The sequence below is a fragment of the Boleophthalmus pectinirostris genome, unplaced genomic scaffold (assembly GCF_026225935.1).
Source record: "Boleophthalmus pectinirostris isolate CB_2022bp ecotype Guang Dong unplaced genomic scaffold, ASM2622593v1 HiC_scaffold_19, whole genome shotgun sequence".
NCBI classification, from domain to species: domain Eukaryota; kingdom Metazoa; phylum Chordata; class Actinopteri; order Gobiiformes; family Gobiidae; genus Boleophthalmus; species Boleophthalmus pectinirostris.
This window is the reverse complement of record NW_026571140.1, coordinates 20,806,527-20,820,947: the sequence shown is the minus strand read 5'-3', so window position 1 is coordinate 20,820,947 and position 14,421 is coordinate 20,806,527. Positions and strand designations below refer to the sequence as shown.

The 14,421-nt window shown below is 38.6% G+C and overlaps 1 protein-coding gene across 1 annotated transcript; it reads left to right on the top strand.

Annotated features, from left to right (window-relative positions):
• The first annotated feature begins 2,637 nt into the window (after positions 1–2,637).
• Positions 2,638–12,319, top strand: phlpp2 (PH domain and leucine rich repeat protein phosphatase 2). Its single transcript, XM_020941471.2, has 18 exons — positions 2,638–2,922; positions 3,296–3,429; positions 5,280–5,470; positions 5,886–6,011; positions 6,235–6,389; positions 6,579–6,725; positions 7,021–7,251; positions 7,481–7,683; positions 7,768–7,828; positions 8,325–8,420; positions 8,568–8,723; positions 9,198–9,398; positions 9,471–9,633; positions 9,717–9,847; positions 9,977–10,087; positions 10,402–10,596; positions 10,668–10,899; positions 10,978–12,319. Exons 1-18 carry the CDS (start codon positions 2,648–2,650, stop codon positions 12,229–12,231), a joined length of 4,062 nt encoding a protein of 1,353 aa, XP_020797130.2. The 5' UTR covers positions 2,638–2,647; the 3' UTR covers positions 12,232–12,319.
• Positions 12,320–14,421: the final 2,102 nt, after the last annotated feature.

The following is a 14,421-nucleotide window of genomic DNA, read 5'->3' as shown; positions in this document are numbered from 1 at the left end:
AGAGTTTCATTCAATTCATGTGAAGAGCTTTATTTTGCTGCAATGTTGCTTCACCAGCATCAATCCCAGGGGGAAGCCTGTGCTACCAGATCAAAACCACAAGGAGGAGCTGTGCAAAAATCCTCACAGGACAGAGAGAGATTCATAGTCTTCGTTTTTATTATCTGAATGTTTTTGTTGGTGTTGTTTTATTGTCTTATTCATCCAGTGTATTTGTTTGTCATGATCAGTCAGACTACCGAGAATCATGTACAATGGAGTTGACATGTCACAAGTGCAATGGACATAGTAACTTAAGTGAATGAAGAGAAGTGGACCCAATAGCATTAGTGTGCTCTAAGTGTGACGTGTAGCCTTCTGTGTGTGTGTGTGTGCTAGACAAAGACAAGAGGACAGAGGGATGTTGTAGGACATGTCTTATCTATATTCGACATGACTGCAATTTCAGTTTTCAGCTTCTGAGCTGCATGTGAAATCCTGTGTAAATACTCATTTCTACTTTTTGAAGTGCAAGAAAAGTTAAAATCTGTCACACCAACTTCATGAGACAGAACTTGGATGTACTCTTACTTGGTCAGGTAGTGCCCACTGTCATGTTTGTAAGAGAGTCCACCAGCCAATCAAGATTAATTGGATGTTTTTTATACAATTGCAGTAAATTAAAATGCAAACAAAGGGCTTGTAAGAGCATTAAAATAATTGCATTGGTCCCAGTTATAAATACATTGACTGTATTTTAAAAACAACTCTTTGTAACTCCCCAGTACTGTATGACATAGGGTTTTTAATTATTTTTTGGAAGGTGAGACCTAAGGTTGCCCCTTCAGTTAGGTCTGACGTGTTGAACTGAATAACAGTTCCATGAGTTTCAAGGTGAGTGTGAATGTCAAGACTGAATAATGATCACAGATAAAATGCTGTAAACTATTAAATGGGATATTTTCAATTTATGCTGTGTATTGTCTTTTGGGTTGGAGAAAATAAGCAAAAACCTAAATAAAAATCTATCAAACTTCTTGTTTTGTGTTGTTTTTACGGTTTTTTTTTTAAGTTTTATTTCTATAAGCTTTTTATTTTAATAAAAAAACACTTGCTCAGCTTGCTCTAAATCTGATCTGAGCATGCTGTGGCCTAGTTCAAAGAAATCCTAGAATGGGATGTCTATAGACATGCCTATCGGCAAACCTTGTTTATCATTACTGTGAATTGTTCTATGTGCCTAGGTTATTTCAGTTTTACTAATAATTCCGATGATGCCACAGTGGGCTTTAGAAGAACCATTAGAAGTGAATTGCAGGCTGAGGTCGCAGTAACACCAGTCTGCCTATGGTAATGTTAAACTGCCATCATCTGTAGCCCCTCGCCTCCGTCAAAAAGGGGGCAGTGGCCGATGAATAAAACGCCTCCGCCCGCCCATGTGATGTTTATTGATCAGGTCTCGTGCCCATCTGACAGTGCGCACCGTCAGTCTGGAGTCTCTGGATATGGCGTCGCTGTATGGACACATGATGCGTTTTTATCTCTGCGTGGGAATTGGCTTGTCGAGTGCCCTCTGGACTATGTTCTACCTTGTTTACAGTGATTGTTAACAGGAAATAAACCTTGACATGGCCATGAAGGACGAGAATAATTCAGCGGTGGCCGTGGCGTCTACCAACCAAGTGGGCACGAAAAGCGAAGGTGATGTCGAAGATACCGGGGCTTCCTCGGGCAGGCAGCCGCCGTATAAGACTGACCGTCTTCAGATGGGGCTCGGTCATACGGCGGGTCGTGGTAATCGCAGTGGACCGGCAACTCGGACTGGAATACGAGTACTCAAGGCAGGTCATGATTAGTTTTTATGGTAAAATGGCCAATGCACCAAGGGCAAAGTGCTAAAACTAGTCTTTTGTACATATGCTATGCTTTCATTGGCTCAAAGAGTAGGCTCTGTAGAGTACTAAATGCTTGGTTGTTATTATTATGTAATAGCTAAGATGCAGTGATTGACGTGCTCTAGTTGCTGATTGATCTGTTGGTGGTTTACACTCGGAAGGAATTTATGCCAGGGTCACTCACAAACCACATTTCCCACACACCTATTCCAAAGGCTTAGGTTGCATAAGAAATAACATGATTTTCTGGGACTTAGGTAAACTGGTAATACATGATCAACTGAGTTTTGATTTATTATGGAATAAACTTTCACCAAATACCCCTGTCAAAACTTTTCCCGATAGGTTACATCATAACCAAGACAAATATCGAAATTTCTAAGTTAAGGAAAACATGACACATGGGCCTGCCCATTTTCTTGATTAAGTTTGGACATTACATTACATATACTGAATTGTTAGGACGAATGATCAGTGAGGTGTAGCTGTTCTGAGAGCAGTGAGGGAAGGCTCTGGATCACATCATCTTTGTGACTTGATTATTCTATATGAATATTCAAATCAGTCAGTCAAAATTCCAGTTGAGATCCATGTACAAATGCATTTGAGCATTATAATAAGCTTTGAGTGACATTCATTGCGGTAACTGTCTGATTAGCAGAAGACTGGTGGTTCAATCCCAGCTCAGACAGCAGGATATATATATATATATATATGTGTGTGTGTGTGTGTGTGTGTACTAATCAAATTGTTTCCCTAACTTGCAGCGTAACATGAAAAGAAATGGGAGTCATAGCTGTGTAACAAGAAAGAGCCGTTTTGGATCTCGTGAGCGGGACTGGCTGAAAGGGGACCCTCAGCGAGGCTGTGTGTGTTTGTATGGTGGCATAGTGGACATGCAACCGTCTGCCTCTGGAGCCCAGAGCTCATCCACTCCTCACAATGACCTGCAGCTCGTGCTGTGCACCACCAGCACCACTGTGCTGGAGCTGTGCGCGCAGCGGGACGGGAAAGCTCTGTATGTACAGCTTCATGGAGATTTAGTCAGGTACAGTTGTTTTAATTGAAGTAACATATTATCTTTTATTCAAATATGAAAGATAAGACTGTTCTTGAATACCATATTATTATGCTCTGGCAACATAAGATAAGTATTTAACAGTCAAAGGTCTATTAGTATCATCTCTAATGTTCTCAGATCTTTCCAGGTAATCCCTAATGCCATTTATGTTTATAGTGCAGTTTTTAATTAGCTATGTCTTGGCTATTTACAATGGGACATTTTAACATCCTTTTCAGAGGAGACTCATCTTCCTCAACCTCAAAGATTCTTTAATTCAGTTTATGGTCATATTTTACTCCACTGTTTTGATTTAAAGGTGTTTATTATCTTATTAAATGAATTTTAATCCTGTGACCAGGAGGCTGGGTCCCTCCGAAAGGCCTCTCCAGATGGTTTATGAATACTTGACAGCGATGGGATACACAGACCCAGTGCGGATACAACAGGAAGCTGCCAACTCAGACCTCAGCTGTTTGATCCGCTTTTACAGTGGTGAGTGCAGCCTGCTGCTGAATTGTCTAAGACATTTAGATTTTTTGTCATTTACAGAGGATAGGTTTGTTGTCACAAGAATTTAGTAAGATTGTACTAAGCCTAGTCTGTTTTCAGTGATATCTGTTGTAGCTGATATAAACACAGTACTTAAGTATGTGGTGGTTTGGTTACATTTTAAACTTTTGTTTTGGAAAAATAAATCTGTTCTTTTGAAGTTTGTACTTATATAATAATGCACATTGGTGTATTTGATGTGGCAGCACTGTGCTCTCGCAGCCTTATGGCCTTTTCCTTATTCTAATGCAGTGTAATGCAGTAGGTGATTTATTAAACTCCACCACAGGATTATTTGTTGCCTAAACTCATCTCTAGCATTTATTACCCATCAGCCCACACACTCCTTTTTGCTCACAGCAGAGACTAAAACAAACATTGACCAGGAGGTAAACATATCAAAATGCTGACCTATGTAAAAACAGCTCCTGAAGCAAGTGTCTGTGTGGGATGTTTAGTGCAGCTGTAGAGACCCTCCTAAGGCTCTGGTCTGATCCACACAGCAACGCTTTTAACTTCTGGAAATGTTCCATAGGCTACTTCCATCACCAGATTCACCACAGCCACACTGAGGTACCTGGTGCATGAAGACAGCTTCTCTGGGAAAATGTATACAACATCAAAACTGCGTGAGAATCTGGGTGTAGTGAATGAACATTTGGAAATAACCATCCATAATTAACAAAAAAATGTGCATTGTGCTTTGTAGTTGATTTGACAATAGTTATGGTGAATAAGTAGGCCATTTATTTTACTGTAGAAACGCTGGACCAAAAAAAGAACATGCTATAACAGTCATTATCATGCCATTAGTGAGATATTACTTACACCTTGTTATGTGTTTATTGGTGTGAAGTGGACTTTGGGACTGTGAGTGACCTGTTTCCCTGGCAACAAACTGGCCAGAGGCATGTGTTTGCTTTGGACCTGTTAAATAGGCCAGAAGTATTTTATACAGTTTTTTTTACTGAGGCAAAATTCTAATAAAGGCAGTTCATGTGTGCCCCAGTCTTTTCAATATGAGTTTCAATATAAGTTTGGTGAATATGAACATATGACATCATCGTTTAACTCAGCACATAGCATCCATACTAGACCCATAAGTCACAAGTTATTAGTGTACCTAATCCTTTCACTGAGCAGCCATAGATGAGGCACTACTATTGATCTGCAGGCCAGTCATTTTGGTGTCAGACAATGAGGCAAGTGTGCCAGTTTGTATGTTTGCATTCTATTTTTTGCACAGAGAAAAATAGAATAGATGCATACTCAGGATACCAATATTTAAATACAGGAAGTAGTGGTGAGTTTTAAAATAGAATGCCTCTACCTATGTCATCAACACAGAAAACTGCATTCAAAATGCAGGGACAAGTTATATGCAGGTAACATATTTTTCTTGTAGTTTAACATTCATTTGACCAATTGAAAGTGTTGTGTTGTTTATTTATAATCATAAGTTGTACAGTTTAGACAGGTTTTGGCCCTTATTAACATTATGGTTGCTAGGTAACAGTTATGGAATTACCGCGAAGTAAGTCTTATCTGCTGCCCCTATCAAACGAGGAAGTAAAATAAACTAAAATGACAGAGCTGGGACAATCTAGACAAGTAAAATCTTAAACATAATTAAGGTGACTATGTTTCAGTCAAATGAATAGTCTTGCACATTAACTGTAATGATTTAATATAACATAATAATATGTGAGAACTTCACTGACCACCCCAGTGTCTGTACTGTGGGACACTGTGTTAAGTGACCATTCTAACATAGCCTGTGTGTTTTTCTCTAGAGCGCTCAGTGAATGCAGACCAACAGGAGCGCACACTGCTCAAAGGTGTGTTCATTGTGAGGAAAGGAAAGACACAGCTGCACAAATGGGCTGAGAGGCAGGTGATTCTGTGTGGCACCTGTCTGATCGTGGCCTCGGTGAAAGACAGCCTCACGGGGAAGATGCACATCATGCCTTTGGTTGGGGGAAAGGTGAGAAGATACATTTTAGTACACCATAGAAGTATGAAGACTGATGTTATCAATTATCAGTTAAAACACATTTATATTTATCATTACTGATGATACATCTATGAAAGCCTTTACTGAAATTTCAAGCAACAAGATAGTGTTAATATAAATACTAAATACTTAAAGCTGGAAGGCTCAACTGCATAGGTGGTCCATTAAGACATATATTAACAATAAAAACATCATGAAACATTCTGAAAGAATATCTTTATATCTTTATATATAGAATATCTTTATTTTTAATTTTAGTATATCGAACACATTGACTATCTCCCAAGAGCACCTATTGTTTCACTAATTTTACGTTACTTTCTGTGGGTCACATGTGAATATGGTAAGCCATAGAGGACATGCTGAAGGATGTGTTTGTTTATAGGTGGAGGAGGTGAAGAGAAGACAACACTGCCTGATGTTCAGTTCTGCAGGCTCACAGGCACAGACATACTTTGTTAATTTTGACACACTGGCAGACTGCCAGCGCTGGTATCGACAGGCATCAAAGGTGAGTCATATGCTCTGATTTGGGTTTTTAGACTTCTCCTTGGATGAAAAGATAACAATATAATTATGTTTTATCACACAAAGAACTTTAACCACATTAGCTTTTTGTAGTCTGTGCTGATCTGTAAAATATATAAAGAAACCATGTTATTTTAATTTAAAATTTGCTCTAACCCCATCAACCCACACTGACACACTCTTGCTTGTCTATTTTGGATGTAAAGATAGTGTCACAGACAGTCAGCCTGGTGGACCTGTCCTGCTACAGCCTTGAGACAGTGCCTGAATACCTCTTCTACAGCCAGGATATCACTCACCTCAACCTCCGACACAATTTCATGACCCTCGAAGGGCCTGGCAGCCTAATCAATCTTCCCAGGTACTAGTGCCTCATATCTATGCATGCTATTAGTGCATGCATTGTTTGTTTCATTCATGCAAATACATTTCTTATAGATTATCTATTATTGATTATTGTTATATTGATTATTATATTGTTTATTTACATATTTACTGTACAGTTTAATCTGGAATTACTTTCATTAGTTACATAAAATTTCTCTTCTAGATTTTCTCAGCTGAAATGTCTGAATTTGTCCCACAACCGTTTGGGAGTGTTTCCTGAATGTGTGTGTGATGTCCTCAGTCTGAACGAGCTCAACCTCTCATGCAACAATCTTCACACCATTCCCTCACAGATAGGCAACCTGCTTAGGTATGATCCATAGACATTCTTTAGATATTATGGATTCTGACATCATGTGCAAAAACATATAAAATCATGGTTGAAGAAATGATCCTGAGTACAGTGTTAATATTTAAATGCATAAAAAGGAAATATTTTGATATCTATCTATCTATATCTATCTATCTATCTATCTATATCTATCTATCTATCTATCTATCTATCTATCTATCTATATATATATCATATATATATATATATATATATATATATATATATATATATATATATATATAAGTATTTCTGAATTATCTTTATGGGGCAGTTTACAGACGCTGTTTTTGGATGGAAATCATCTGGACTTTCTGCCTGAGGAGCTGGGGAGCCTCTCCCAGCTCAACAGCCTGGGTCTCTCCTTCAACAACTTCTCAAAGATCCCGGCTGTATTGGAAAGGTTGAGTGGGGTGGACAAATTGGCCATGGCAGGGAACAGAGTGGAGACTCTGCATCTCTGTACTTTGAGCAGAATAAACCATCTGAAAAACATAGATCTCCGGTAAGAGGACTCTTTTGTTCAAAACTGTCAAAACTGTCATTTTTTTGTATTTTACATAGATTTCTCAAAGACAGAATCTAAATATCATATGACATATGAATCTATGTCAGTTTATGAAAAGGCAACCATCTGTTATCTTTTTAGCATGTACTTGCTACAATGTCCATATCAAGTATACCACTTGTTCACCAACATGATTATGTGCTCAAGATTATTTCCTTTGATACAGTTTGAATGGATTACGATATGTGAAAAGTGATAGCCTGGAGGCGGTGAGCCAGGTCACTCAGATGGACTTACGGGACAATCATTTGACTTCATTGGATCTGAGTTCTGTGTCTAACTTGGAGATCTTGCACTGTCAGCGCAATCAGCTGGGGATGCTCACCCTCAGTGGATTTACACTGCGTATGCTCAATGCCAGCAGCAACCGTGAGTCTGTTAGTTGCTGTTGTTATTTGTATATACTGTTATTGTGTAAAATTGCTGTATTATTATCGCCTGTTTTATTGGCAGGCCTTACAACAATAAGCATTTACCCTGTTCCTAACCTCCTGACACATTTGGACCTATCACAGTGAGTTTGTGTAAACAAAAATATCAACATTTTGCCTTAAATAATATTGTGGGTATATATCATAGACTGTATAAAAAAGTGGACTAAGCAAGTGTGACGTTGCCCATAGCGTTCTGCGCCACTCAAATGAAGCTCGCAACGCTAACGGTTACAGGAGCAAATTTGGAGCCGGGCTCTATATTATGAATAGGATTTTTTTCACAGACAAAATAGCAGAAAAAACACCAGGATCATGCTTGAGCGGTTTAATAGGAACATTTTAAGACCAAAGTGACAAGGCTCACAGCAGCAGTCACAGAGAGAGGGGGGGCGACAATATTCCAATGTAAGTCAATGGTAGCCAGGTTCAGAAGGAGCCAGAAGAGCCCCTTGGCACACTTCCTATTTGGAATGTGGTGGCTAGCATGTATGTCCATTTATATACAGTCTATGGTATATATCCAGTTGATAGTATGATTATATGATTGTTTATGTTTCTGTATGTGTGTTGAGACAGGAACCTTTTGGAGTACCTACCTGACTGGGTGTGTGACTGCAGGAAAATTGAAATGGTGGATGTTGCACGTAACCTCCTGTCTGAACTTCCATCTAGGTTAATATACTTTGTCTAAAATAAATTATTGCTGTGTTTGAAGTTTTGAAGTCTGCTGTAAGATGTATTACTCAATATTGTTAAGAGACGATATATATAAAATCATCAGAATGTCAATCTTAGTCTTTGCTGCCCTGTCTTCAACAGACTGCTCAGCAGTTTAAGTTTGAGGAAATTGTTAGTGGGAAATAATCATTTGCTGAGAGTGCCTGATCTCCTCGACCATATCCCTCTCGAGTCTCTGGACCTTCAGCACAACAAAATCAGCTCGCTTCCAGAGAGTCTCTTCTGTAAAGCCTTAAAGTAAGCCCGCACTGTTCATTCTGTTTCTGAATACTTTTTGTTACTGTGTAAATGCTTGGCTGAGAAACTGAGCAAACTTTGGTCTAAGTCAAATTATGGTTCAAAACCGTAACAGGAGCTTGAGCTGCTTCCTATTTCCTGTTGTAGATCACTTAACTTCCATTAGTATTTCAAGCACTCTCATGTACATTACTGTCTGTAATGTTGGCTGGAAGCAAGCCACAGTATGTCCTTTTCGATGCTGAATGATCTAAGTACATCTTGTGAATCACCGTTTTCCTGCTTTGTGACCTTGATATAAAAATAGTTATAGTTAATAGTTTTTAAATAGTTTATTTTAAGTTAATACTGAATATAAGTAAGTAAGTGCCAGTGTAAGTCACTGTACCACTTTTTCAAATGCTTTTATGTACTGAAATTCACCCATAGAAATTGGCAGGATAATACAATGCTACATTCTGTCTTTTTTCAAAGTCTTAAATACCTGAATTTGTCGGCCAATGCCCTGGAGAATATCCCCTCCTGTAGCCAATCAGAAGAGAGCCTCAGCACACTCCAGGAGCTGTACCTTACAGGAAACAATCTCAATGAGAACTGTGGTTTTGTGTTGGTTGGACACCAGAACCTGAGAGTGCTTCATATTGGTTATAATCAGCTCCTGTCCTTCCCACCCAGGTCTGTAGTTCACAGATTCAGAATGCTTTAGTGCAACATAAATAAATTAACATGACTGTTTTCTACATGTAGTAAACTAAGCAAACTGGAGTTCTTGGAAGAGCTTAACCTAAGTGGCAACAAACTAAAGACAATTCCCTCAACAGTGTCCAGTTGTAAGAAGCTGCATACACTTATAGCACACTCCAATGATATTAATGTCTTCCCAGAGATACTCAGCCTACCAGAGATTAAGGTTAGACCTTTTCACGGTAGTCTATGTAATCTGATGTCTGAATGTGTGACTTTACATATTTATGCTTGTTTTGTTTTTTTCAGCTTGTTGACCTGAGCTGTAATCAGCTGACTGAGATCCAGCTGCCAGAATCTCTCCCTCCCACTCTGCAAGAGCTCGACCTAACTGGCAACAACAGCCTGACGCTTGAGCCCAAAGCCCTCAACCTCTTCAGGTCAGCCACAAAATACACTACAAAGGCATTCATATGTGCGTGTTAAATCTGTACATGAAATAATAATGATAAGATGAAAATTTTTATGCTCTCCTGATTTCTTATATCAAATAATGTCATTCTTTTTAGCCACATCGCAACACTGAAAATAGACCTGAAGAGCACCACAACAGGAGAATTTCCAAGCACCTCTACTCCATGGAATCATGGATTTTCAGAAACTCGTGGCCAAAGGAACAAGTAAGCATCTACCATAGGCAATGCATTGTTGTACAAAAAAACTCTTAATTAACTCTTAACTCTTAATTCTAGTTAGCACATTGATTACCAGTGATTACTATCCTAAATAGAGTCCTCTTCTAATCATTTTAGCACAACTATTTATTATTTATATTATTGTTTAGAATTAGAATTGTTTAGACAATAAAATCACAGCCAGACACAGGATTTTGGCAGCAAAACTGCAATTTTTATGGCACCACTTAAATCTTATACTTCAGTCGTGTGGTCAGGAAGCATTATCTTTAAACAACTTCTTTGTTGTTTATGTACAGGCTGTGTGTGTCTGTCCTGGCAGTAGATCAGCTTGGAGATAGTGCTGAAGCTTGCTATGGTGTCTTTGATGGAGATCGTAATGAGGAAGTGCCTCGACTGTTACAGTGCACTATGGGAGATGTGCTGTGTGAAGAAATGCAGCACTCCAGCATTGATTCAGTGTATATGTCCAACACATTTCTTACATCTCACAGGTAAAATAAACTTGAATTAACCTATGATTACTGCCACTTATTGAAATAAATGAACTGTCTTTATGGTACAGAAAACTTGGCGTGGCTGGTCAGAAGCTTGGTGCCTCTGCCTTGCTATCTTACATCCACCATGAACCTTCAGATCTCGGGGGCTATTTCAGTCTTACTGTTGCCAATGTTGGGACCTGCCAGGCTGTTCTCTGCCGCAATGGCCAACCAGTAACATTATCAAAGGTGTACAGCTTAGAGAACTGCAATGAAGAAATGGAAAGAGTAAAATTAAGTAAAGCAATTATTACAGAGGTAATACACATTTAGAGTTAACATTTTTTTTATTTTCTAATATGGTGCTATAATTAAACCTTCTTTGTTTTTGTTAAGGACAATAAAGTAAGCGGCGTGACTTGCTGCTCTCGCCTGCTGGGCTGTTCATATTTGTCTCCATGGGTACTTCCTAAGCCCTATGTGCATACAGTACCACTTTGTTCCCAGGATGAGTTCTTGATCCTGGGGAATCGTGCTCTGTTTGAACGAGTCTCTTACCAGGAGGCTGTTCTCACTGTGAAGGCTGTGAGAGATCCACATGCCTCTGCGAAGAAACTTTGCACCCTTGCTCAGAGTTATGGCTGCAAAGACAACATAGGTGCTTTGGTGGTGTCGCTACATATCAGTGAGGACAATTGTACATGTGAACCTCCTCTTACTATCACTGACCCACATGGAGGACCTCATACAAACTCTCCATCTCTAGCTATCCCTCCCGGCACCTCAGAGCCAGCCACTCTTTCTTCTAGCAGTGGTGGAGTTTCAGAGTTGAACAGTGAGATGTCACCTTCAGAGGTTGGCAGCGAGGCAGGGTCCACTGCATCTGATGAGCATACATCGATTACAGCACCACGGTCTGAGAGAAGGTGCAGTATTCACCCTGCCACTGTCTTGTGTGGGATTATGGTGCCAGGACTAACAAATCAGCACCCTGGCATCTTCCAGAGGCAGCCATCAAGTGCTGCCTTCTCAAGTAACCAGTCAGACAACAACTTAGACAGTGATGATGAGGCCCAAGTTCAAGGAGTAATCTCAAATGGCAGTAAATTGGAAGTTGAAGTAGACATTCATTGCTGTGCTTTTCAGTTACACTCTTGTGCTCCAGACAGCAACAAAAACCCACATTTTGGAAAAGAGAGTGATAAATTGTGTAATCAGAACAATGTTGTACAATCAGCTACTAATGGCTGTCTATTAGCTGTTTGTGGGCGAGAAATTATAGACCTCAAAAAGTCCCCTTCCACTTCCTGCCTGTTTGGAAAGAAACTGTCTAATGGCTCGGTTGTTGCACCTGAGGATAGTCATAATATCATTGAGGTAGCAGTAGAGGCCCCTAAGAAGAAGTCTGGCTACTTTACTGCCCCAGCACAGCAGGACCCAGAGGACCAGCTCATAGTTCCACCTTGTCTGGAGCAGGAGGTCCGAGAGCAGCTCAGAGGGCAGACCACAGTAGTGTCATGTCTTTCAACAGCATCTATGACTTCTGCACTGAGCAGTTCTGTGTGGCCCTCAGTATTTACACAACCACTGGTCTCTGCTCCAGGCCCCTCCCCTATGATACAGCAGGAAGTGTATGACACTGCCCTCTAGTGTGCCATACAAGTGCCGTATCTGGCTGAACTGTTCTGGATTATTTTTTATTCAAGCAGATATTGAGCTGCAATGCTAAAGCTTTGTACACTACACTTAAAACATGAAGCTGCTTTGTGGTACAAACTGATGTACCAATATTTAAATCCATACAATATATTGGTTGTGATGAAAGAAAAAATAAGTGTGTTTTCACTTGTGACATAGTGATGTAAAATGTTTTGCCATACTTGAACAAGCCTTGAAATTAGATGTTGTACATGTCTATTGTCTGCACTGATTCCCTTTACTTAGTTGCTCAAGCAAATGCAAAGCTTCTGTAAGAGACATTTCTTCCCTATGGACTCAGGTCCCAGAGAGCTGCACTGTATCTCAAAACTCAAACTGAAAAGTGCCTATGGTTTAAAACTCATCTGTTTTATTAATGTTAATTATATGTTATATGAGTGCAGTTGATAAGGCAAATATATCTACTCCATTACTCCATTGTATCCTCTATTTATGTTTATACATAGAAGCATATTAAAGTGGACATGTAATAGAAAGTGACAAACTGGACAACTTAACTCTTCCATTGTGGGTGGATAAAGATTGTCTGAATCTATAAGTTACTGTTGACAGAAGTGCAGGTTTAGTTATTTGGAAACTGGAAACCCCTCTTCCTTTACAAATATTGCACATTTCCTTATCATTTATAAGACTGATATTGATTTGTCAAATGTAGAACATTATTTTGTGTCTTTTAAAAGTTACCAGATAGCTCAGATTATCAGGTATGACATACTCAAACCTTTGTTTATCCCTCAAACCCCCCTGCTTAGTGCCAAAAAGAAAACAACCTCTTACAGAGAGATAGCTCTCCATTGTATAATGTTTAATTGCTATTGTATTATACATATAGCATCAAGGTAGAGCTGGGCTATATGCGAAAAAAAGGATCAAGTTGTTTTTTTGGTTTTTTTTCACATATTGATCGATCTGGATTTTTCAATTCAATTTACTTTAGTCTTTTTAGAAAAAAAAAAAAAAAAGACTTACCCTAAACATAAATTATACAGACTTTTAATCTGTGCCATCTAACCCCAAAAATAATGAAATTTGGAAAGAGAATTGCCTGTAGTGTCTCAATTCATTACTTATTCACAATTCTTGATCTTTCAATTAATTGCCCAGCCCTACATCATGATTTACTGTTTAGGTTTATATCTTCTATTCTGTTACTTCACATGTAAATCTTCTATTCTGCTACTTCATATGTAAATGAAGTCCAGGACAGAATGTTCTTTCTCTTAAGAGTGGTAATAGTAATGCCTTAAATTATGTGTTAAGATGTAAGTGTATTTAAATGAATTAGATAAAAGGATGGATAAACCACTAACTTCCTTAGTGCTCATCACCTCCTATGCCTATGAATACCAAGCCAACAGATGTAGAGGTTTTATTTAATAATAATGCATTTTACGTGACAAACTAGTTCACATTTGTACTTCGTATTCATTTGTGCTTTTATCAATTCCAACACTAAAATGTTTTGTGAAGATATCTAAAATAAAATTACTTCAGAGTCAGAATAAATAACAAGATAAATCAGCTATGCCATGTGGATGATAGAAAAGACTTATTTACAGTTTTCATACATTAGACAGTAGATATAGATCTTCTTTATAAAGGCACAATCAGAGATTGCAGTGTTGTGTGTATATGCAAAGATGCAACCATATTTTTACTTCACTTCTAATGGGAAAGTGCAATGCACTACTTATGATTTGGTTCCTTTAATTGTGGAGCAGAGTTGTCATGAGTTTGGAGTGCCATAGGGCATGTGTATTTCACTAATACTGTGTTTTTGTAACAGCTAATCAGTGACTAACACAATGTCCAAGTTAGTCAGCAAATAGAAAATACATTTGTGTGTGCATGTTCTGGAGTGATGCACTGATTGTAATGTGTGAATGATGTGAATAGCTCATCGAGTATGCTTCATGTGACCAAAGTAGCCACTGGTCCTCTTTTGCATCATTTTGTAGAAATGGTTGATTTTTCTTTTCATTGACAATAAATTGTTTATTTTTGTACTTCTCTTTCTGTATGATTACTAGCTAATCACTCCTAGAACTTATTTTGGAGCATTAATGCATTTTATACAGTAAAGCATACTCTTGAAATAAACAAGACATGTTCAAGTAAAAA